A 25710-nucleotide genomic window follows, 5' to 3' on the forward strand; every position below is an offset into this window, starting at 1 on the left:
TGTTAATATTAGATCATATACTTTAAAAAATTTAATAAATACGTTCAATATAGTCATTAAAAAAATGGAGGAATTTATATGAGTCCACACTTATGAATGTCAAAAGAATTAGTGTATTTATTGAACCTTTCTTTCTCTCTTTTCACAAACCCCCCAAAAAACAATTTTCTCCCTTATTTGAAAAGTAGCAAAATTGTTCTACACAAACATTCTGATTCTACACAAACTTTGAGGAAATTTTTGTTGTGACTACATGTATATAGCTGGCCAAAACTGCCCCAAGTGGAGGGACAATCGGTAAATTTGTATACTGAACTGAGCAGATAGCCCAAAGTAGAACAAGAATTTTAAATTTTCGCAATCTTGATAGATGAGTGGCAGCAGCACAGATACTTTGTTCATGGAAATATTTCTAGAGATAACACCATCTGCTCTTTCCAGAATCCTTAAGATATATTTTCAATCTGATGATAAAGTTTTTGTGCCTCTTTACTGCATCTCCATTATCTCTTTCCGCTTAGCCTTTCCTCTTAAAATGGCCGTCTTGAAGAGCTTACAATAAAGCTCGACAGCAGCGGGGGTATCATCATTCCCAGGTACAGGATATGATATCAGATTAGGGTTACAGTTAGAGTCCACAATCCCAACCGTTGGGATGTTCATTTTAGCAGCATCAGTGACCGCTAAATGCTCAGTGAAGGTGTTTGTTAGTGTATGAAGGAAGACCAGAAGGTCAGGGAGTCGTGTACCCGGACCGTATTGGATCGGTGCATTAGTGAAACAACCTCCCTGCCAATGACGTGTGTGTGCATACTCCCCACACTCCTTAGCTGTGTTCTCAGTGAGAAATGAAAACTGTGGTGTGCGATTGATGAATAGGATGACGCCATCACGGTAAGCGATATGGGCTGTGAAGTTCAACGCTTCTTGAAGAAGGTCCACTGTTTGGTCAAGATCTAAGATGCACTGGTTCTGTCTAATGCCAAAGATGTACTTCTTCATGTGTGGGTTGATTAGGCCGTCTTTATGGCCGATGTGTACCCTGGAGTCAAACAGCTCTTGAAGTTTGACAAGATCCTTCACCTTAAAGAAATCTGGGTCCTTTAACGGGTTGGTGACATCACTTGAAGGTTTAGCTCCTTCGACATCTGTGAACAAAATAATTATACGCAGCCATCAAGGGAACATTCATACAGCACGAGTGTCATTTATGATAAATACTTTTTTAAACGCCATGTTTTGTTATTTTTATATAAAGAATCAGATTTACCAGAAAAGTTTTGGATTCCAGGTACAGTTTACCTACTACTTTCAGATCTTAAAAAGACATTTGCCAATTAAATTTTAAACCATTGACAAATTATATGAAAATTACACTTTATAATGTAAGTGAAGTTTAGTTTGTTAATAATTAATAGAAGTTAAGTTCATAAAAAACTGGACGTACATTTTTCGGCTGTTTCTACTTTCAAATCAAGTGACGATAACTTCTGTGTTGAAAAACTCTTCGCAATTGAATAAACTGATCTACTGTAACATGAAACACCACCTGCACAACAGGACAAAGAAAGAAATCAAGATTAGTAACATTATGATTATATATACATGCCTCTGAAGAAGGTCCGGTTTGGATCGAAAGCTAAGGCCATCTAGCCTACAAATTATTAAATATTATTAATAATAATATTTTAATATTATAATTAATAAAACATGAAACATGATTTGTTCGAATGTTCATGACCAATTCAAAATCAAATTAGAAGTAAACTGACAAAATCCATTTGACCAACTCAACCATACCACAGTCTATAGAGCAATATTAAGATTCAACTGACTCATGTTGAAAACAAACCATACCAATTATTGACCAAGCCAAATATGCCAAAGCAAATCCAAAAGGCAAGCCCAGCATCATGCGCGCCCAGACACTAGACCGTTAGAGACACACACAGAGACACAGGCAATGTTACAACTTACAATTAATTACAATTACATCATGATTTTAAGCGAATATTATGCTATTCAAAAGATCACATTCATGTACAAAAACTGTTATGAAAGTAGTGATATGATGTTGGATAACCCATTCACGGTTAAAATCTAACAAATACATACTTTTTACACGAAAACCTTGCATCAAAATTTGCCGTACATGCCGAACGGAGGCCGCCATGTTGGAAATAATTTCGTCACATGAGGGCGCTAAAATAAAAACTTTTTGATGTAACTTTATTTTTCCTGATGTCATCATCAGCGTAGGGCTTAAAAAGGTATAAAGAATTAAACTTGAATTAAATTTCCTATTCCAAAGTTGGTCTTCTCCTCAAGTATTTATTGTTTTTTGTTGTGTGATAATTTATTGGTTTTATAATTAAACTTTGTTAATTTTGATGTGCCCTCTCTAGTTTGCTTTGCCACAGTTTAGCCAGGCGCGCCATTTATGAGGGAGTTTTGAAGTTTGACGGAGAGGGTATTTCCCTGAAACTAGTCACCTTGCAATAATGAATCTCCTATATGACTGAAAACATCATCTAGATAGTGCTTCAACTTCTTTCGTGTTGTTCATTAAGGGTAGGTTTTGATCACCTGACTCTTCATTCACAGGGGAAGCTGTAAGTGTTAGTTACATTCTAGAGATTAGTGTTGTGTTCGTGTGGAGTCTGTGTTTCTCGTTTCTGTGTTGTGTACTTTGATTGAACACAACGTCATGTTTGCTATTGTAAACAAGGTATGTACTCGTGACTGTTGAAACTTGCGGAAGTTCAATCAGCTCATGGAAACCTTGTTTTATGACTATGAGGCTGATTTAATATGAAACGATGTGTCTACAAGAGAGAGATTGACAGATGGACTTTATTAGGTCCCTTAAATTTACTTTACTTAGTTTTTTTTTTGTTATCAATTACATGTAATTTAATATATTAAACCCGAAAAGTACTAACTACTAAGTAGACTATTGACTAAAAATAGTGTAAGTACTAAACTAGAATAATTATTGGAAAGGAATGGGAAAATACTAATTGATGTGCTGGGTCTGCACAATAATAATGTCAAATGGTGATGGTCAATGCATCAGTAAATACGAAAGTTATTAGGAGAGTATACATACCTCATACATATTTATGACCAAGATCCAGCAAGAAAGTCATATTTGTTTCCTTGCTGTCTTTTTGTTTTGTTTTCTCACCTGTGAATCAGTTAAATTTATGTGTATTTGTCGTGAAAATTTTCCCCTCTCAACAAGATTGACACAAATAATTGTTGAACATTCTGTCAAAAAAAAAATTACTTTTATTGGCCCACATTTGACTAAACAAAGCTGGACTAACTCCATATGATATTTTTTATTATGACCTAGATCTATTTTTATTATGGCCAAAAGTAAAACAAACAAAAAAATTTTTCAATTAAACGACATCAGAAAAGACCACTACATCATTTTATGCCCTAAAATCGAACCTCGTAAATTAGTCAAAATTTAATAAAATTACCTTATGATTTTTTCAATTTTCGGCATATCTTTCAACTTAAAAAGAAAATTGCAATATCTTCCAAAATAATGCTTAGATCTTTGTCCGGCCTAGTTCGATAAAAATGCACAAGAAACGCCTAATGTATTAGAGCCTAAACTTGCACCTAAAAAATTTGCAGAAATTTGGGTAAAACTGATGGACTGTTTTATGGTTTTCTTCAAATTTATACAAATTTTTCAAATTACAAAAAAATTGCACTAACACAAAATACTGGTTTTATCTAGGCCCAAGTTTAATGAAAAGGCATCGAAAAAGCCTACTTCATCATTTTAGAGGATTAAAGTGAACCTTAAATAATGAGCCGAATTTGATCAAAATGCTGGACTTACCCATTTACATTTTTTCTTTTCAAGTTTCGCCCTACTTTTCAAGTAAAAAAAAACCTCTCTAATTACTGCTTATATCTTGGCTTCTGTTCCATAAAATTGCTTCAGAAAAGCCCACTGCATCATAAGAGCTGGTAAGTGCTGGACTTACCCCCCCCCCCCTTATATGATTCTTTCAAATTTCGGCCAATAAAAGGATGCCGTTCGTACTACGTCACGCGCATGCACCCTTTTACTCCCCGCGGCCATTTTAGTTCTAAGCGCGGGTATGGTGTGTTCAAAGACGACTGCTCCACGTGTGTGTGGTGAAAAGGCTGATTTTTTGCAACGTTTTACACCGAAACGCGACATCAAATTTCAGCAACTTCCACGATGGTATCGGCACGGATGTTCGTAGGATCTTCCAAATCAGGTAAATAATTCATGTGTCGATCTAAAAGGGGAAATTTGAGGGGTTTTCTGAGACGTCAGTGGAAATAGTGTCATGTAAATGTGGTGCACTGCTGCATGCTGTTGCTTCAGCCAATATAACAGTCAAGACAAATCGAGGAACCATAGATTGTGTTAACAGGTTTATAACACCACTGAATTCTTTTTTTGGAAAAGTTTCCGTATGGCACCACCACTTTTTCATTCCCCATCTAATTAACCTCAATAACACAATGTTATCGCTTTTTGTAAAAATGAGTGAAAGTGGTGGCCCATACGGAAAGTTATCCCCTCTACACGTTTTTTGTTTCTCCAATTCCTTCAATGCAAAAAGTAAAATCACATTACTCCCACATATTTTCCCTTGAATTGTTTTTCTTGGGGATTGGGCATTGGATTTGAAGACATTAATACATGAACATTTAGACATAAATATTACAGAACCCCTGAACTGAAGTAATACTTGCATACTTCCTATATCCCCTCATTATGTATGAACAATAATTGACATCCATACTCTTAAAATAATTGTTGTTCTTTTTCAGATTCGTGAAATCTGATGTTTCCCTTCCATCAAGCGTATGCTGCCCCCTCCAGCATCTTAGCAGTCTTTCAAGCCACAACAGCCTCAACCGTTCTGTAAGGCAACCAAAATGTATGTTTCTATTAATTCTCGCTGTAGGGCCATATTAATATACCAACAAATTTGCCAAAAACTCTCTTATACTTTTTTTCATGAAAGACCCACATTAGTCATGGATTATATTTTTTGTGGGGCATCCTAAAAATCAGTTAAATTCTAGTAAAAACTTTCAATTAAGTAAGTCCTTCTTCTCAATGAAATATTCATAACTTTTCCCCTCAAGAGCCAAAGATCATGCATGTATTACAGGCTAAGCATTGTCAATTCGATACTAAACTACCCTCGAGGTCATTACCTTTTTTTTGAGGTTTTTTTTACATTCTAGTTCACCAAAAGGAACGATTGCACTGTATTTTTATACTGGCAAACATGGAATTACTGTTTATGAATAATATGTAACTCTACACCCCCCCCCCCCCAAACAAAATATAGGATTTTGAAAACAAGATTAGCTTTGTAATTTTGAATGCATCCTCTTAAATACAACAGTACACTTTATCTGATTATCAATTTTGAGTAGTCCAAGGCAGGGTATACTTGGTAGTTACTCCAAAAATTAATTACCTTGAAAACTGGTCATGTTGATGTTAAAAAATGCTGTTAGAAACAACACCCTTTAGGGTAAAATGTAGTTTTAGGGAAAGATTTTTTTTCACCCCAAAAAACTTGAATCTGAGAAAGGCTTAAAAGCATGAAGCCTTTCTCATGTTATTCTATGCATGGAATGTGGGTGTTTCTTTCATAGGTTTGTTATATTTTATGTATTTATTGTGCCACACACACCAAGTGAGGAAATGGGTCTTTGATAAATACCAAAAGTATACCCTGTTACTTTTAATTAGTTCATCACCACCAAGAAGGAATCATCAAAGTTATAAGCTGTTGAAAGAACCAAATATCGTCCAAATATTAGGATTCATCAGAAAATAATTAGAGCAAATCAGACTGGATTATTTATTTGAATCGTTCAATACTTTATTTGAACAAACTTTCAATAATTTCCAAAGAAAGAAAACCGATACATCAATTAGTACATCCAAACTGTTAGAAATTACCCCACCCACCCCAACCTCCAGAACTTGATTATGCCTATGTATGTTATGTTTACTGAATTAAAGAAATGTTTGTTTTGGGGTGCTTTGGCACTCCTATTGCTTCCTTACTATTCATTTGGATAGTTGCTTAAATTGATGGTTGGAAATATGCCAGTTGATGTATAATTACTTGTTGCAATCCTCATTGAAATTATTTCAAAATGTCTGTCATTTTTTTGTAATGCACTAAAATTGTATTTGTAAAATCAGATACAGCTTTCAATTCACACTTGTTTTTATTACAAATATTGAAAATGTCAATAGTTTCAAAATTCAACTTAAATAAAACAATTCAGAATTTATCCTAAAAGAAATATCAGCTGGCAAATGACAACCATAGCTAAGAAATATAAATGATCAACCAAGTAAGAAATGTAACCTGTTATTTTCTAAAAGGAGTCCACATGGCTAACAAAAAACTAGTCGCATGAAAACATGAACTAACTATTTGGTTTCTGCAAACTTGTAAAATAATTGTTCGGTTTTTTTTGTTCATCTTCCAAAAGCGGGTTTTGTTTCCGTTCAAACAAATTTAATTCAATTTGACTCCTTTATGGTTTACAGGTTACATTTCTTACTTATAAAGAAGGTACAACATTGGTATTCATTTACTGCATATAGAGTGCGCAAATTTGGACTCAACAAATTTATCTAGGACTTGTAGCGTTATTGTTTCACTCGACCAAATGTTTACATCAAGTGGACATTCAGATGAAAGTTTACTTGCGCGCTTACCAAAATTTAAGGCAATGTATGTTCACTAAAATCCTGCATTAAGTTTATAAGTTCAATTCGCAATAGAATAGCCACCAATGTTGTATCTTCTATAAAGGCCGCATCTTATAGCTTGTTCCGTGACTTTATACACCTCCATCTTGGAAAGTTTTATAAGTAAAAAAGAATGGCTAAGTGTTTTGGTCAAAATATGACTACGTCCACAAAGGGACAAAGAAAGTCAAAAATGCCTGAGTGTTTTACTCAAAAAATTCCAAAAATGAACTAAGTATTTTTTGTCAAAATTACTAAGTACAAACAATGGCTAATGCTTTGGTCAAAAAATGACTAAGTCCACAAAGGGACACATAAATTCAATAACTACTCTGCGTTTTGGTCTAAAAATGACTAAGTACAAAAAATAACTAAGTACAAACAATGGCCAAGTGTTTTGGTCAAAAAAATGACTAAGTCCACAATGGGACTCCATTTTATTGTTATTTAAAGTCACAACAAGCTATAAGACGATACCTTTAATAAGGGGCTGCATTCCATTTTGATGTACTGAGCAATATAATCTAATGGTAATTTGAATTTGACGCCATGTATAAGTGTCATGTGCAAATTTCTAGTTGATTACATTGTTGGTGTACATTACTATGGGATACAGTCTCTTCTGCACCCCTATAGGGGGTGCACTTGGTTGATCATGATTTTAATAATGGGGGGGTAGGGCCAAAGTTTGTACGCAGTTAATTTCGAACCGTACAACGGCACGAGAAATATTTTTGGCTGACTTAGTCTATATAAAAAAGGAATTTTTTAAGGGATTTTTTTGATTTTTTTTTAAGCACCACTGAACTGTAGAAGCAGCAGAGTTGCGCAAACGTGTGTGCCAGTCGGTGTGGCCAACTACTATCTAGAAAGTGAAGCGACTTAATGATCTAAGTATTAATGGAAGGAAAGCATTTTATTAAGTTAAATCAAGTTAATGTTTCATTGATAGTCTGTTTTACCGAAGTCCTGCCTTACATGATTGACAAACTAAAAAGATTGTTTTTTAAAGTCCGAAGCCAAAACAAACTAAAGATTTTCTTTTTAAAGTCCAAAACATAAGTCGGAAAGGATTCTAAGTTGCCCGTTCAAATGTTTGATGAATCTGAATCAAGTGTACCGTCGGACGTCTCCCCCTGTTCGGGCAAACACGTCACTAAGTTCTTGGAGTAAAGTTTCAAGTTTGAATTTTGGTTGAAGTGTAAAAGGACGCTTTCACTTTGTCACCGATTGAGTCCTGTACCATCAGAATAACGAAGACTTCAACCCAGATGATGATGCACTGATCAGAGAAACAAGATTCCAACATGGCGGCTGAACTTTACAAATTTTGTGCATTTTGTAACATGCAACAACAAAAAAGAACAAAATACGCATGTTCTTTTCAATATTAACAGCATACTCAGGAATGTATTGGTTTCACTTGCATTAGAAGTACTACACTTCATAAATTTTGTTTCAAATCAATCATAAGTTTTGGATTTGTTAAAACATCGCAACATTTTAACAGTGTGTGTGATTACATGCTCAAACGACATTCAGTTCACACAATTACAAATTTCAAAGTCCAAAGTGTGGTGGTACATAAACATCAGATTTGCATCTTCATTGCATTGAGTATCATTACAGGAGATATTGTAGATGACATTGGGTTTATGAAGGATAACTAGACTGAGAAAAAAAAACTGTTTAAGAAAACCTAACCTATCTCTTAACAAATTCTAAACTCCTAATTACAACAAAGTTTCAAATCTAACGCAACTACAACTTGCTGATAAAGTGCCAATAAAGTATTGAACATCTAGGATCAACAACTACTCCTACTGATTAACTTCATATAAATCTGCAAACCAACCACTGCACTCTAATGATTTCGTACCCATTTTTAAAACATTGTTTTTGCATAAAAATAAGTCCGACGTCGATGTCTGAAAATTAAGGTTTTATCAGTGACGATCAGATCACTGATAACTTGGTGTATTTTCCTTCTAGAAAGACACCTGTGATTCTGCAAACAGTTAAACAGTGCATGAATCAAGTAACAACGTGACGCCTTATTTAGAATACCTATTCCTGCTGTGTCTCTTTGGTATAATGTTCATAACAAAATCAATCAAACAAGCGAATTGAGAAATAACTAATTTAGTTTTGAAACTATTTAATTTAATAGTTCTACACTAATACTGGACTAGTGTGTATGCTTCCTTAACCTATAACTACCTAGCCATGTGACAAATTACTAAGGTTGGTTGTTTAACTGAATGCGTCTACACTAATACTGCTAAGTTGCTAATAAACACCTAGTTTGATCCTTTGTACACTTCGCTGTTGTACATGTACATGTTTAGACATTCTCATGTTTACCATGAATGAATTTAAATCATTGTTGGATGTCGCACAAAATTGGTTTCGTTTGAAAGAGATCTAAAACAAAATACAATAGTTATACTAACAAACTATTTTGCATTTGTTCCCACAGTTCTACGGGTTTAATATCACAAACTTGCCTACTCTTTTTAGAACCTGTCACATAATTAATGACCTAGTATCTTTGTCTCTTAAACAGCCTGAGTGATGTCACCATGCAGCAAAAGGGTCAACTAGTTAATATATCTTTTTTAAATTATCAAATGATGCCCTGAAGGAACTAACACAACCTACTGCAGCTAAGTACTACATAAATGACAAATTTATACAAATCATGCACAACGGCAGGATTTGTGACTTGTAAGAAAAAGGGGAGTGTCTATCGGTCAACATCAGATGAAGTGTACAACATTTCCTCAAGTGATTGTCGTTAACATACCTATTCTAGAATCTGTCATAGAGCTGACCACTCAAAACCTACAATGAACAACCTAGTAAATTGGTCACTTAAATAGACTAATAGTGAATGTTGTAGACTGAAAAACGACAAGCAATTCAGCAGTACAGGGGTTTTAAGTAACTCTGAAATCTTAACACTATTCTAACTTACGAAGGGGTGTAAGTACAACCTGCTGTGGCTGAGAACTAAATCGGTCACAAGTACATAATGCACAACAGCAACTTTCTAAGCGACGATGTTTCTTCTACAATAAACGGCCCTGTTTACTTCCTACACAATCCAAATGTCATCTTTGATATCTCCTTTTGATACAGTCAAAACTTCTTAAGGCAAGTGAAACCAATGTAAAACACCTGAGTACCTGAGTGAAATGTGAATAGCCATGTTCAGAATCTTATTTCTCCAACCCTCGCACCAACATCTGGGTAGAAGTCTCTGCTATCCATCAGGTTCAGAGGCTCCCTCAGATCAGAAGAGGATGTCCGGTGTAGAAAAGTTGCTCAAAAAGTAGACCCGTTTACACAGGAACAGTATAGAGAGACGGGTACCAACTTAGGATAACAAAATGATCAGGTAAAAAAGTGAACAAAAGTGCAATGGTCCTCAGTCCTTGACACTTTTGATACAGGCCCCCAAAGACTTCAACAGGCAACTGAATCCTTTCTCTCTTAGGTTTTGATTTTTTGACTGAGTTCGAGAAATTGAAATAGTTTGTCAATCATGTAAGGTAGGACACCGGTAAGACAGACTACCAGCGCCACATCAACAAGATTTCACTTAATAAAATGCTTACCCAACCATTAACTCTTGGATCATTAGGTCGCCACACATTCCAGATAGAAGTTGGCCACACCGACTGGCACACACGTTTGCACAACTCTGCTGCTTCTACAGTTCAGTGGTGCTTTCTATAGCATTTAATGAATGGTAACCAAATAATTTAAGACAACAATTTTCCAAATTATAAAAACAGCCAAGTACAACATTTAACCTCAATGAATTTTAAGAGCTCATAACCACTACTGTTGCAGCAATGCAAAGAAAAAATGCTATCAAATAAAGCATTGACTTTTTCAGGAAAAAATTGCCTTTTTCATCAATTCATTTTAAGTTTTGGACAGGTGTGCATCACACTTATCCAAACGTTTTCCGCCGAACAAATCTGATTAAATTAATAGCAGCATGAATATGTCATCAAGTTTTATACTTTTGCCCCAACAATGTACTTTACTGAAGATGTGTTTTGCTTGCAGAAATTGTCTAACTGTCTTGAGTTAAAGTTGTACTTGGCTTCACAATCATCAAAGTATTAATAATTTAGAACAAGAGGCACTCCCACAGTATGAGCCACAAGCAAACTTTACATTAAATGAATTTTAGTAATGTAAAGAAAAAAATGGTTTCCATTTTGAGGAAACCGATTAAACATATTCCAACTCTGGGGAATTTAGAAAAGAAGAGGTTTTAGTGAGTAAAGTTTTAAAAATATTTGTACAGTAACAAACAGAAACTTGCCAAAAGAGTTTTGCAATCTTTTCTGTTTGAAAACAAATTATATTTCGTATAAAGTAATGTGAACTCATTTTGTGGGAATGTCTTGACAAAATGAAAACTTTATATAAACTACAGAAATGTTTTGCTGTTGTGACCTAAACTGACAAAAAAGGACAAATGTTTTCACAATTTGCTATTTTCTGTCTCAAAATAAAGTTTTACAGCCAAAATTTTGAATAGTTTCGTCAAAAATTCTTTTTGTCAAGTTGGGTCACAGATGCACTGAATGAACAATCATGAATAAATCTATAGAATTAATTCACAACACATGGTTCAAGATTTATCATTGTGTTTTTGCAACAAATACCCCAAGTGGGAAGGGGCAGAGGTAAAATGGCAGGTGGCCATTTCTGACAAACAGCCGCAAAGATTTACAGTAACCATACCCCACAGAGGAAGGGTCAGAGGTCACATGGCGGGTGGATTAACATAAAGTACCAGTCATTTCCCCAGGTAGGAAGGGGCAAAGGTCATGTGTGTACATATGAACCTCAATATAAAGTCTGCTGTGACACAATCCCTAGCATAAAGGGATGGAAGTCATGTATGATGGTAGTGGTACAACAGTTAGCCACTAAACTAAAACTTTACTAAGTTTGTTGTGACCAAATCCCTAGCAAAAAGGGATGGAAGTCACATATGATGGTAGTGCTACAACAGCAAGTAACTAAACTAAAACTTTACTAAGTTTGCTGTGACCAAATCCCTAGCATAAAGGGATGGAAGTCATGTATGATAGTAGTGGTACAACAGTTAACCACTAAACTAAAACTTTACTAAGTTTGTTGTGACCAAATCCCTAGCAAAAAGAGATGGAAGTCATGGAAGTGGTAAAACAGTAAGCCACTAAACTAAAACTTTACTAAGTTTGCTGTGACCAAATCCCTAGCATAAAGGGATGGAAGTCATGTATGATGGTAGTGGTACAACAGTAAGCCACTTAACTAAACCTTTACTAAGTTTGCTGTGACCAAATCCCTAGCAAAAAGGGATGGACGTAATGGAACAGTAAGCCACTAAACTAAAACTTTACTAAGTTTGCTGTGACCAAATCCCTAGCATAAAGGGAATGGAAGTGGTGCAACAGTAAGCCACTAAACTAAAACTTTACTAAGTTTGCTGGGACACAATCCCTAGCAAAAAGGGATGGACGTAATGGAAGTGGTATCACAGTAAGCCACTAAACTAAAACTTTACTAAGTTTGCTGTGACCAAATCCCTAGCATAAAGGGAATGGAAGTGGTGCAACAGTAAGCCACTAAACTAAAACTTTACTAAGTTTGCTGGGACACAATCCCTAGCATAAAGGGATGGAAGTCATGGTAGTGGAACAACAGTTAACCACTGCTAGCAAAAATGTTAGTAGGCTTTTAAGTTTGCTGTAACACAAACCCCTAGCAGAAAAGGACAGCTCTGTCATTTAAACAGGGCAAGTGCACCAAGGTGTTTTTTTCTTGGACTAATTGCAAGAACATTTCAAGGGGCACCAAGGCAAGGACCAGGGGCAACGTTGCCTCTGTAATGTATCAGGGATGACATTTGTGCAATGACCAACTCTCACGAAAAAGGGAATTTAAGTCTTGTCATGACCCACAAGTTACAAAGTATGCCATGATCCTAACCAGAGGCTTTCATCATAGAAGTTGTGCACTCAAGTGTCTTGCTCGTTCTTTCAATCGATCAACCCACCCCAGGGGTAAGGGGAGGATCAATCAACAACACCAATTCATGAAGGTCAACAATTCAATTTATATACACTGTACTCGGTTTTTTTAAACTAGCTATACAGCATGAGTTATCACAAACTAATGTAAGCAACACCGACAGTTTAAAAACACCTTTACCACAGCTCGGCCATTTTGTCTGGTTCCCCTTGTAACGATCAAAACCCGCTCGAAACTCTCAAAGTTTGAAAAAAGGAACCAGACTAAATTTTGATGTCAAGCCTCATTTTGTTTCTTGAGACAATCCTGATGGCACTGTTAGTGATAAAGGATCCTGATCTTATTTAAAGTACCCATACTGTGATTACTACAGACGGATGGATGCTCGGCCTCCTCGTCAGTAAGACATCTCTCTGGCATCAGCTGGTCGTCGTTGTATTCGTCGCCATTGGTGATGTCATCTCCTTGATCCAGTGAGCTCTTGCCTCGAGTTCCTCTCGGTGAAGACTGATACGAAGACGTTGATTCTCTTCAGCCTCGCCATCTTAGGAGTACTCAATCTCTTGATGCCTGTAAATAAAAAATAAATAAAAACATTACAATACATAAAAGATTAACCTTTGACCCTAACCATCCTGGGGTCGATTTCACAAAGAGTTAGGACTACTCCTAACTTAAGACTTGTACTAGTCCTAACTTAGAACTAGTCCTAGGAGATATTAAAAAATTAAGGCTAGTCCTATGTTAGGACGAGTAACTCGTCCTAACTTGCGACAAGACTAGTCTTAATTCTATGTGAAATCCACCGCAGATCCTTCCAAATCCAATTGCATGTTTTGTTTGATTCTGTTTCACTGATGGCTGCATTTGTAACCAGTTTGGCTTCATACACATGACATGTGAACAGTCATTTTCTGCTTGAACACATCCTCATGTAGCACTTCAGTCATTCAGTGACGCTTGTGGCTCTTCAACAATGTTACCCCTGATCACTGGACCATTTATTTCATTCCTTAAACCATCTCAGCTCACTTGGGGGAAAAACTGTACTGACCTGGCTAAATAAATCACAAGAACTATCTCTGCCCTCACAGCTACTAACCCCTGTGCAATCTATGCAAGTTGCATGATAAACCTAGAAGGGTCTACAAGCCTTAAGCCTGGTCTATCCTTCACGCAAATGCGGAACAAATTTTGTTCTCACAAACTCACAATGAATAATTGCAACAGTTGAACTGTGTTCAACCCCTTCAAAACATTCGCTGCGAAAAGAGGGCTGTGGCGTCAAAATTCATTTTGCATTTGCATTTGCAGGAAGTATAAACCAGGCTTTAGTAGTGATTGACTTACTTGCATGATGGGCAGAAATAGAAGACGGTTTGTCCTTCATCAGCTGATCGTGTTTGTCTGGTGTGGAAATGAAGTCCATCATGACCGCACTTAGCACATGCTCTATCAATCTGAAAACAGACAGATACAAAAATGAAATTAAGAAGTGATGAAAAATAACCAAGCATTGAAAAAACAAATTTGTGATAATTCACATTAAAGGAAGGGCCATAGGTTTGTTGTTTTGTCAATGATTAATGGACAAAATATAGAAAGATGAAATAAAACTGTATAAGTTTCAGCAGAATAGGTCTACAGGTTCTACTTGCTGAGAAAACAGAAAGAAGCAAAAAACTGTCTCAGTAGCAACGAATCCATCCAAGGTAGAGATTTTGATACACATTAGCTTTGCGGCAAAAAAATTTGCCAGGGGTTTCCATACGGGTGGCGAACCCTTTGTCACTGATTTTTGCTCTTCTGTTTCTGGTAAAATATAGAACCCCTGAAATAAAATGAAACTATTTGTATATCAAAATAATTGGGGGGTTATTTTTCAACATTTACCAAATGTCACCTTTTAATTTGAAGTGGCGCAATTTTCAATTAAACACATTTAAAATTTGGCCAGGGATTTCCTTATATAATGGGTAGCGAAACCTTTGTCACAGATTTTTGCTCTTTTTAAAAGTATAAAACCTCTGAAATAAAACCAAACTATTTCTTACAAAATAATTGGGGGGTTATTTTTCAACATTTACCAAATGTCACCTTTTAATTTGAAGTGGCGCAATTTTCAATTAAACACATTTAAAATTTGGCCAGGGATTTCCTTATATAATGGGTAGCGAAACCTTTGTCACTGATTTTTGCTCTTTTTAAAAGTATAAAACCTCTGAAATAAAACCAAACTATTTCTTGCAAAATATTTGGGGGGTTATTTTTCAAGTATAAAACCTCTGAAATAAAACCAAACTATTTCTTACAAAATATTTGGGGGGTTATTTTTCAAAAATTACCAAATGAAAAATCGCCTTTAAATATCAAGTGGTGCATTTTCAACTAAACACTGTTTAAAAATTGGCCAGGGGTTTCCCTGCGGGTGGCGAACCCTTTATCATTGAATTATGCTGTTTTCAGAGGGGTGAAATATAAAACCTCTGAAAAAAAAATAAACAAAGAACTTTGGGGGGGGTATTTTTTTTCAAAATTTACCAAATGATATATCACCTTTACATCAAAAAGGTTATGCATTTTCCATTCAAACAATTTTAAAATTGGCCAGAGGTTCCCCTACAGGTGGTGAACCTTTCACGTCGATTTTTTTTTTGGATTTGTTTTTTCTTTCCAGAAATAAAATAGAACGGTGAAACTAAATATTTTTGTAATGGGGTTATATCTTTCAAAAGAAACCATATGAAATAAATCACTTAAATATTTTAATCAATTGTATGTTTTTCTTTTCATAAACCAATTTTAAAAATGGCCAGAGGTTTCCCTGTGGGTGGTGAACCCTTTTCACATATTTTTACATCTTTTTTGTTCATTCAGAGTAAAAAAATAATAATAAAACCTTTGAAGAAAAAAATAAACTAAATGTTTTGGAGGTAGTAACAATTAAACAACAATACAATACGAACATTTCTGTATGTAAACAACCACAGTCTTGACATCTCCTAAGATAAAACACCAGTGTTTTATTTACTCACCAGTGGTCCAAGGTCTTTCTGGCTGACGACCTCGTGACGACCTTCAACATTCTTGCGAGAGTTGAGACGCAGGTATGAGTGATAGACCACACCATGTAATGCAGCTATAAATAATGAAAGGAAAGAAAAGTGGTGAGTTTTCATTCAATTAAAAATTCTGCTGTTGATATAGTGTTTTAAAGACATTGGACACTGGTCCAGGTGTATCTCAACATATGAATAAAATGACAAACCTGTGAAATTCGGTCCCTGAAGTTGCGAGACAATAATGTAAGAAAAAACACCCTTGTCACACGAAGTTGTTTGCTTTCAGATGTTTGATTTCGAGACCTCAAATTCTGAATCTGAGCTAAGTGTGCAGATAATTCGCCAAATTTGTCCTGGGAAAAAAATACGCGCACGGTCGGGGACAATCGGCATTTGTAGTGTAGTGGTAAAACGGAGTAGTTGGGGACTGAATTACGGTAAGAAATTTTTTGAGATTGCGTAGTTGATTTTCTGTCGCCCACAGGGCCAATGAAAGTTCAAAGGACACATACATAGAGTCTAATTTTGGCGAGATAAAAAACAAAAAAAAGAAGAGATTTGCGTTGCCAAAATCAAAACGAGAAAAGCAGACTCGTTTTGTCATGAGATGTACGTCTTATGTCATGAGGTTACGGGCGACGACACAGAACGCAAATGATAGCTCTTGAGGAGTAATGAGACACCACCAACCAATGAATCAGTGCAATCATTATTCATCCCATGAATGATGATAAAGGCAATCCTAAAGAAGTAGGCCGATATGCAAATAATTGTGATACCATACATTTACAAATACAATACAAATTGAAAACTAATTTCTACTAACTAAAAATTTAACTAAACCACAAAAGAAGTTTAAAATACAATTAAAACAATTAATTACAAATTATCAGGATTCAGTCACAGGCAGGCCATCATCAGAGTCAAAAACTCAAAGTTATTTACTATTGAGCTGAGCTGAGTTTGCAATTAATGACAATCAACTTTTGGTATACTGTTCTGCCTCCCCTCAACGCCTTCGGGACCACGTCCCAACCACGCCTACCCCTTTTATTACGCACAAACAAGTCAAGGGGGCTAAATTATCATTCGACCACACACAATTTACAAGCCACGGTTTCCACAAGAAATATATATATTTCAAACTTACTTTTTGCATTGACTTTGTAAGGACATGTCTTGCATTTCATAACTACCGTTCCATTTTCAGGAAACGGTAAAATGGAGCCACACTGCGGGCAAAATTCTCGCGAAGAAGCAAATGACCCCTCTCCGTCCATGTTTTTGAGAAATTCTGATCCAGCATGCGTTCCTTCTGCATTGGACGCACGTGATTTATCAAGCTAGACTTCATCCGAAAGTTCAGCGTTGAATTGGTAGTAGGGTACCTGACTAGGTATTGGAATCGGAGTGTCGCCCTCTGTCGGCGGATGGTGGAGGCTCCCGCGCAAAGTTTAAGTTTTATTAATTAATTGATGCACCTGCTATATATGCGTACCAATTTGTGTAAGAGGGATACACTAAAGACAAATTAAAGCGATTTTTATTAAGTAGGGGGAATGGATTTCTGTCTAAGAGAGTGATAAGAGGTAATTCGTATTGGGAGATATTGTTTTGTTATTTTCATTGTTTATATCCTGTTGCGCTTGGTATTTTTAACCTGAATTAATCAAAACTTCGTCAAGATGCAAAAAACAAAGAAATTGTATATTATTTTGTTTAATCCGTGAAAATGCTGACAAAAATAGTTTTTTGCCCGCTTTACAATTGTCTTTTATTTTGCCTAAAATGCATGTTTTTTAAGTAAACCACAGGGGTAAACCATAATAATAAAAACAGAAGGGGAAGAAAAAGTAACGTTTTCGTTGCTGTGGGGGATCGGCGTTTTTGTTTTCTTGGTTTGAAGTTTTTCTAATTAGAGAAAATTATATTGCAATTCTCGGGTATTATTTTATCTGACGTTTGGCGAGCAGACAACCGGTGATGAAGGAGAACGTTGGATAAAGGCATGTATTACACGCCTACTATACATAAAGCAACTTAATAACGTTTTGTCACAAGCTTCCATCCTGCGTCTTTTGAATTTAACATCACCGACTTTATGTTGCAAATTTCCCCCAATTTTTCAAGTTAGATATAAATTAACACAACACTTAGCTTAGCACTGATGTAATGTTTAGTGAATTTTAACAACGCCTTGTGATTGATTATGGTCGAATGCCTAGTTATGGGACTATAACAATTGTCAACATTATACGAAAACAAAATGCACACTAACTGTGTTCCTGTTTTTGTCCATAATTATAGCTTGATAGCAAAATGATACGTTTAATTGTATCTAAATATTACCATTGATGACAATACCTCTTTAATAACAGACTCGGTAAACAGAAGCGGGTGATTATCAGTGTCAAGGGTGATTAAGGTTGTAACCGTGCCTTCATATAAAACAATTTTTGTTTGCATTGTGTTTTATCAGATTACGTAAATAGCTGGTATGAGCATAACAGTCTTGACTCGTGTACTTTGTGTTTAATGTAAACCAAAGTTACAGTATAGGGTGCATTTTTATGGCCACATACTAGTATAATATTGCAAAGTACAATGTATTTACAGCATTGTCACCGTCATTGCAACTGAGGTACTTGTTGCTACGAAAACGCACGCATGTATAGTATTCTAGGCCCGCTACCTTCCTCATTAAACTTCGAAAAGCAAACAATCCATTTTCTGCAATCAAATCATTGATTCAGTTTGCCTTGTGTTTGAAGAACCAGGAAAGAAACACAGTTAAAATATCGAAGTTTGTAGGCCTGACCACTGCCTTCCTCTTTTGAACATGTGTGTATCATTATTGAGTTTTTGCATGAAGTTCTACCTCGATGCATGAACAATCAATTTCGAAAAGCAAACAATCCATTTTCTGCACTCAAATCAATGATTCAGTTTGCCTTGTATAATTATAAAGAACCACGTAGGACGAAAACACACAATACATACAGCTAAAATATCGAAGTTGTGCCTTCCCCTTATAAAAGTAGTATGAGCATTGAAAAGAAGGTGTACTTGAACTTTGATTTATTGGTGATCATATACCCGTGGTTCTATAGAGAAAGCAGAAATTAACCCCAATCAATTATACATATTGGGCTGGTAACAGTAATCATCGTTATACATTATACGCTATGATATGGGCCTACATGTACATTTATATGCATTGTAACAATGTGGATGTAAACAAATTGAAACGTGAATTACATGGAAAACCAACTTCCCTTAAAATCACCCTTTGTAATAATTAAAACAGTACTCACGATTAGGATGTACGCACGGGACTTTGGTGATTAATAAAAGTGATTCGATGATTGGATTAACCTGGATATTTAGGAATTATTTGAGGAATTTACGTGATTAGTTTGGATTTGGACTTGTAAAATGGCGATTGGTATGATAATGGAAACATTGGAGATTTTGATTCAAGAGAGGGCGCTATAACGAAAACTGTCCTGTTGCGGAGACTTTCTGACAGCCACCCCAAATTTAGGCTCTAAATTTTATCAAACAGAGAAAGTCTTCAAAAGTCCACGATAGGTGTCCAACTCTAGGGGTCTTCACTATCGGTGATCTCAGGTAGGCGTATCAGACGCGCAACGGGTCTGGTGTATTCGCGATCAGCGACTTTAACTCTGGCTGCTCGGATGCGATCATCAACTCCAGGAAGTGTCTCGATGACTCTACCAACTAGCCAATGAGCTCTAGGCTGCTGAGGGTCGGCAATCATGACAACATCGCCACAGGTGAGGTTACGGCAGTCCTTTTGCCATTTTGGGCGAAGTTGGAGGCTTGGCAGGTAGTATTTCAGGAAATGTGACCAGAACTGGTCCGCTAGTACTTGGCTGTGGCGCCATCGGCGTCGTCCTATCAGCTCGTCGACAGGGTATACTACTTGCGGAAGTGACTGGTCATGGCGTCCCATCAGTAGGATATTCGGAGTTATGGGATTGATGTCTGCAACATCAGATGAGATGTAGCCCAATGGCTTGGAATTGAGGATGCCTTCAATTTCTATCAGGACGGTGCGGAGTACGGCTTCGGTGACTGATTGGTCCTTGATTACAACCTTGAGACCGTCTTTAATGCTCTTGATCTCTCGCTCCCACACTCCGCCGAAGTGAGGTGCACTGGGTGGATTAAACTTGAATCTCACTTTCTGGTCGCCTAGTTGTGCTGCAAGGTCAGGTTTCATGGCATGGAATGCTTCCTGTAATTCAGTTTCAGCTCCCTTGAAATTGGTTCCGCAATCAGATAGCAACTCATAGGGCTTCCCTCGTCTGGAAATGAAGCGCCGAAAGGACATCAAGAAGGCATCGGTGTCCAGGCCTTCTAAGAGATCTATATGAATAGCTCTGGTCGTCATACACTTGAAGATCACCCCCCACCTTTTCTCGGAGCGGCGACCAATCTTGACATGCATCGGACCGAAACAGTCAACACCGGTAGAGTAGAAGGCTGGCTTAAATAGACGGAGACGGGACGGAGGAAGATCACCCATCTTTGGTACTTCGGGTTTTGCGCGCCATTTGCGGCATTCAAAGCATTGATGCTGATGACGACGAATTGCCTCCCTTCCCCGGAGTATCCAAAACTTGCGTCTTAATTCAGCTAGAATACGTTCTGGACCATAGTGAAGAAGCTTCTCGTCATAGTCACGTATTATCAGCTTGGTGATGTGGTGATGAGGATCAAGGACGATTGGGTATTTAACAGCATCGGAGAGGATTTCTGCCCTACGTAGTCGTCCTCCAACTCTGATGAGCTTTGCGGTTTCGTCATAGGCTGGGTCCAACTGTGAGAGCTTGCTCCCGGACGGTATTCCTCGTTTGGCCTTTAAGGCAGACAGCTCTTCAGGGAAGCTTTCGAGTTGGCATTTTTGGTACAGAAGATTTTCGATGTCCTCCCGCAACTGTGCTGTGTCATCTCCAGGTTTGGCCACCCCGTGAAGGGATAGTTTGAAAGCCTCTACCAGAGCGTCCCAGCTGTTGTACTGATGGAGATCGGGCTGCAATGGGTTTTCTACAATGGCAGTCTTACCACAGAAGGTTGCTTTCTTCAGCTCTGTTGCATCCTCTGTAGGGTCAGTGATTGGACTTTTCGGCCACTGAGACGGAGGTTGACGAAGATAGAGTGGGCCTGTCTTCCATCGGGATTCTTCACTCAGTTCTTTGAGTGACTTACCCCTGGTAATGTCATCGGCAGGGTTGTTCTGGGTGTCCACATAGCGCCAGTCCTGCACATCTGTAAGGGTCTGTATTTCGGTGACACGAGTACCAACGAAGACCTTATATCGGCATGATTCTGACTTCAACCACTGCAGGACCGTGGTCGAATCGCTCCATAGGGTGACCTTGTTGATCTCTAGGGTAAGTTCCTTACGAAGGAGATCGGCTAGTTGTGCACCGGTGAGAGCTGCTGATAACTCGAGTCGTGGCATCGATAGTTGTCTTTTCGGTGCCACTCTGGATCGAGACATGAGAAAACTGACGCTGACGTTCCCCTTGTCATCTTCAGTGCGGAGGTAGGCAACTGATCCGTATACTCGTTCAGATGCGTCACAGAAAACATGTAGTTCTCTATTGGAAGTCACTGTGTTGACATCAGGCGGGGTGTAACATCTCGGCAGTTTAACCAGAGGAAGGTCGGAGAGCTCCTCCTCCCAAGTGAGCCACTGATCACGGATCTTTCCTGGTTCCAGAGGGTCGTCCCAGTCTCGTTTTGTCTTCCAAAGGTCTTGCACTAGCACCTTAGCACGTGCTGTGAAGGGAGAAATGTAGCCAATTGGATCATACTGGCTAGCAAGAATCTTGTAGATAGTTCGTAGGTTGAGCGTCGAGTACTCAGTTGATCTGTGTTTATAACTGAGTTCGTCTGTTGAACATTGCCATCGAAGTCCAAGGGTGCCTTCGGACAAGTCGTTCTGACCAAAGGCTAACCAGAGCTCGTAGCCTTCAGATCTGGCATTAGATGGAAGTTCATCAACTACTGAAGGGATGTTGCTGGCCCATTGTCTGATGTTGAAACCACCAGTTGAGAGTAGCTTTCGCATCTTCATAACGAGCTCCTTTGCTTCGGATATGGTAGGTTTACTGTCAAGGCAATTGTCGACGTAGAATGCCTGGTCAACTGCACTGCAGACATCCTTGTCATCGCTGACGTGTTTGCGTAGTGCAAATGTGGCACAGCATGGGCTGCACGTGGTGCCAAATGGTAAAACTTGCCATTCGTAGATATCTGGCTCAACGTCTCGGTTCATCTTACGCCATACAAATCGAAGGAGAGGTTTGTCTTCAGGGAGTAGTCTCACTTGATGGAACATTGCCTGAATATCCCCAGATATGGCAACAGGGTGTTGGCGGAATCGCAGGAATACGCCGAGCAGTGAAGCACCTTGTGTTGGCCCTGGTAGTAGGTGATTGTTGAGGATCTTGCCTTCATACTCGTAAGAGCAGTTGAATACCAAGCGGTGTTTTCCATTGTGCTCAACTACGTGGTGCGGAATATACCAGGACTCTTCAGTTTTCAGAGCTTCTTCGTTGCTGATGATTTTCACAAAGCCTGTGTCGACAAGGGTTTGGATAAGCTTGTTGTGAATTTCAGCTTTATCTGGGTGTTTTTGGAGGCGTCTTTCGTTCCGCTTCAGGTTTTGCATGACGGCTTCCTTAGTAGCTCTGAATTTGTTGTCGTCTTTGGTGCGAAGTAGAGGAGTGGCGTAGCGCTGAACTCCGTCAATCTCTATTCTGATGGTTTTCTCTTCAAGTGTCGCTATGGCTTGCTTATCTTGTTTCGAGCGAGTGACTTGCTTTTCAGAGTAGGGTAGGATGTCTGCTTGCCAGAGTCGTTCAACATTTTTAAGCAGATCTGTGGTTGGCTGAAGGGTTGTCGTGAATAAGCACTGTTGCTCTTCTGATTGGCTTTGAAGGAGATTGGCTGGACCCTGTAGAGACCAACCAAGTTTTGTGCATACAGCTAATGGTGCTCCTCTGGGGCCAAATCGAACTGGTTGTATCGGGTGAATGAGGTCAGCATAGTCTGAACCAATCAGGATTAGTGGGCAAGCCTTATTGATCGGAGGCAAGGGTATCTGACGAAGGTGTGACCATCGTTTCTTGAGGGCTTCAACAGGATACGAGTACTCAGAGAGGCACAAGTTGTTGGCAGCAAAGGCACCATTGATAGGATATCTGACGTCAGAGTTGTCCCTGGGTGACACTTGCAGGTTAACTGATTTTCCTGCACATAGGAATGGCTCACTGCGCACTGTAGCCAGGAGTATGTTGTCTTCTACCCCAGAAAGCTTCAACGCTTGAACAGCTGGCATCAGGATCATGGTTCGCATTGAACCGTCGTCAAGGATGGCATAGGTCTCTATCATCCCTCCTGGTCCGTGAAGCAGAACTTTTACCACCTTTAGCATAATATGATGTGGTCGGGAGGGTTGGTCGATGAAGAGGGCTTGCGTTACTGCTTCTGTGACGTAAACCTTACTAGCTCCGCTCTGGATGGCAGCATGGAGGGCAGTCAGGTGCTGTTCTTTGCAGGTGTTACAAGGTTTCTTCAGGGTGCAGTTTTCTGGCTTGTGGGAACGCCCACACCTCCAGCACCTATTCTTTTCCTTGATCCAGTTAATGATCTGTTCGGTTGTCAACTGTTTAAACTCTGTACAGCTGTTGAGGTAGTGTGTTGTCTCGTTACACTTGGGACAGTAGGCTTTGGGTCTGTTTGGGCCCTTCTGTCCAGAGTAAGTGGTGTTCGTCGATGGGGGCATCGTTGGTGTTTCGTTTGTGACGAATACTGCTGTTGCAGGAGCATTCCTCTTCTGAAAGTGTTTATCCTTCTTATCAGTAGAAGGGTTGTCACTCTTCTGGATAGCAGTAGCCTGACTGACAATTCGCCTCGCTCGGGACTTCGTTTGCAACCAGTTTGCAAAGTGGAGTAGGGTATAGGTGTTGTTGGAGTCTACCTTAATTATGTCTCTACTAATGCAGTGCTCCACAAATCTATCTCTGTAGCTTGATGGAAGTTTGCTTAGGAGTCGGTCGACATGAGAACCGCACTTTAATTCATAGCCATTCTCTCCCTCCAGAGATTTAAGCATCCCTACCAATGAATGCACGGAGAGGGAAAAGTTCTCAAAGGCGTCATTGTCGTTGTACTTCACAGGGGGCATACTCAGGATGGAGTTGATTTCACTCTGTATCAACTGCCGTGGTTGACCGTACCTTTCTTTCAAGGCTTGCAGAGCTGCAGTGTATGGCTTGGCTTCATGGATGAAAGCTTCGGCTAACCTCTTGATGTTCCCGCTGAGTTTACCCAGCAAAACCTGGTACTTGTACGGCTCGGTTAAGTGGGGATGAACGTCGATCAGGTTATCGAGTGCCATTTTTAGGAGGGCAAAGTCTTTCTCCTTTCCACTGCTGAAGGTAGGTAGTACTGGCCTTGGTATGCCATATGAAGAGGCAATCAGCATCTCCGTGGAGTTCGGCATCATCATTTGTGCTGGAGCTGGCCCCATTGGATGTGATGGAGCCGGGTACGGTTGTGCGAAGGGGTTTGGAAAAGGTGGTGCCCAACCAACCGACTGTGTTGGTGCAGTCATAGGGTACGGATTGGTAACTGCCGGCTGCATGGATGGTGGTGTTACTTTAGATGGAGAATAAACAGCCGGAGTGGTGACATCAACTACGTGTACTTCAGCTTTGTGCTTATGAGCTGCAGTATTGCTGTATGTAGGGACATCACTCAAGTTGTCTATGTGAGTATTCTCAGCACTGACTGTGATTGTTTGACCCTGGGTTGGTGAGTCAGACAATGTTGTTTGGTTGATAGAAGATGGGGTCACAGTTTGATGCTGTTTCTCTATCTCTGGTTCTGGATCACTGTTGACCATGGCTGTGATCAGTCGTGCTTCATTTAGCTGTTGTTCCACTTCTCGCAATCTTCTTTGTCTTGATAGTCGTGTGTTCAGAGACTCGCGCTGACGAAAAGCATTTCGCTCAATTTCTTCGGCACGTCTACGAGCCGCAAGGGCTTCTTCGTCTGCGTGTATCCGTGCGGCATATGCCTCATCGTCTAGCCTTTGTAACTCTTCATCTGCTGATTGATCTTCCTCAATCTGGCGTTTCATCTCTTCCAGTTCAGCCTGTTTGCGTTGCTGTTTGAGTTTCGCTGATTGGGAGTCACTCAGTATTGACTTGAAGGAAGATTTACTGTGACGGGACTGTCCGCTGTAGAGTGAGTTCGATGAGTGAGAACTCCTCCGTGAACGAGATGTTTGTGTGGTTACAACGCTATGTTCATCTGTTCTGCCGGAAGTTGAAGGATGGTGGTCAATAACAAAGTCCTGAAAGTGGGCCGGCATACGTCTGTCACGAGAGGACCGAGAACGGGATTGGACGGTAACAGCACTTGTCTGTAGTCCAACTGCTGCAGCTGTAGCTGTGCTGCAAACCCCGGTAGAGGAAGGTGAGGTCTCGACGATGGTGACAGTAACTGGGACTGGATGTGTACTGGTAGCTGGACTTGCAACTGGAATAGTAACACCGCCAATGGTAACTGCATGGGTATCATCGAGAGGGGTTGTCTGGTTAATGTTCTCGGTCTCCATTTCATTCGTAGCCATAGCCGTAGGTCGCTGGTTCAAATACGGGCTCGAAGGACCATGAAAAGAAGGTGTACTTGAACTTTGATTTATTGGTGATCATATACCCGTGGTTCTATAGAGAAAGCAGAAATTAACCCCAATCAATTATACAT

At 38.9% G+C, this 25710-nt stretch overlaps 3 protein-coding genes and 1 long non-coding RNA gene across 4 annotated transcripts; 1 reads left to right on the plus strand and 3 right to left on the minus strand.

Moving 5' to 3' along the window:
• Window positions 1-75: 75 nt before the first annotated feature.
• On the minus strand, window positions 76-2179 carry LOC117303269 (28S ribosomal protein S2, mitochondrial-like). The gene is made up of 3 exons (XM_033787429.1): window positions 2116-2179; window positions 1448-1549; window positions 76-1148 (listed from the first exon to the last, which is right to left on the minus strand). The coding sequence occupies exons 1-3, from the start codon at window positions 2171-2173 to the stop codon at window positions 490-492; spliced, it is 819 nt and encodes a 272-aa protein (XP_033643320.1). The 5' UTR covers window positions 2174-2179; the 3' UTR covers window positions 76-489.
• A 2018-nt stretch (window positions 2180-4197) lies between these two features.
• On the plus strand, window positions 4198-15960 carry LOC117303205. Its single transcript, XR_004520492.1, has 3 exons — window positions 4198-4271; window positions 4834-4943; window positions 15877-15960. It is a non-coding gene; the product is annotated as an uncharacterized LOC117303205 (long non-coding RNA).
• On the minus strand, window positions 12732-17196 carry LOC117303204 (DNA-directed RNA polymerase I subunit RPA12-like). The gene is made up of 4 exons (XM_033787343.1): window positions 17051-17196; window positions 15874-15977; window positions 14189-14298; window positions 12732-13408 (listed from the first exon to the last, which is right to left on the minus strand). Exons 1-4 carry the CDS (start codon window positions 17178-17180, stop codon window positions 13384-13386), a joined length of 369 nt encoding a protein of 122 aa, XP_033643234.1. The 5' UTR covers window positions 17181-17196; the 3' UTR covers window positions 12732-13383.
• Window positions 17197-19501: 2305 nt separating this feature from the next.
• LOC117303300 lies at window positions 19502-25576 on the minus strand. The gene has a single exon (XM_033787467.1). The coding sequence runs from the start codon at window positions 25574-25576 to the stop codon at window positions 19502-19504; it is 6075 nt and encodes a 2024-aa protein (XP_033643358.1).
• Window positions 25577-25710: the final 134 nt, after the last annotated feature.

Source organism: Asterias rubens, chromosome 19 (assembly GCF_902459465.1).
Source record: "Asterias rubens chromosome 19, eAstRub1.3, whole genome shotgun sequence".
Lineage (NCBI taxonomy): Eukaryota > Metazoa > Echinodermata > Asteroidea > Forcipulatida > Asteriidae > Asterias > Asterias rubens.

Coding starts and splice junctions, on each gene's coding strand:
- LOC117303300 (XM_033787467.1), bottom strand. CDS start 25,576: ATGGCTACGAATGAAATGGAGACCGAGAACATTAACCAGACAACCCCT.
- LOC117303204 (XM_033787343.1), bottom strand. CDS start 17,180: ATGGACGGAGAGGGGTCATTTGCTTCTTCGCGAGAATTTTGCCCGCAG. Junction 14,299..15,873: donor AGAAAGACCTTGGACCACTG/GTGAGTAAATAA, acceptor GTCTGTTTTCAG/ATTGATAGAGCATGTGCTAA. Junction 13,409..14,188: donor TATTTCTGCCCATCATGCAA/GTAAGTCAATCA, acceptor TTTTATTTACAG/GCATCAAGAGATTGAGTACT.
- LOC117303269 (XM_033787429.1), bottom strand. CDS start 2,173: ATGGCGGCCTCCGTTCGGCATGTACGGCAAATTTTGATGCAAGGTTTT. Junction 1,550..2,115: donor GCAAGGTTTTCGTGTAAAAA/GTATGTATTTGT, acceptor CCTGTTGTGCAG/GTGGTGTTTCATGTTACAGT. Junction 1,149..1,447: donor AGTAGAAACAGCCGAAAAAT/GTACGTCCAGTT, acceptor TTTTGTTCACAG/ATGTCGAAGGAGCTAAACCT.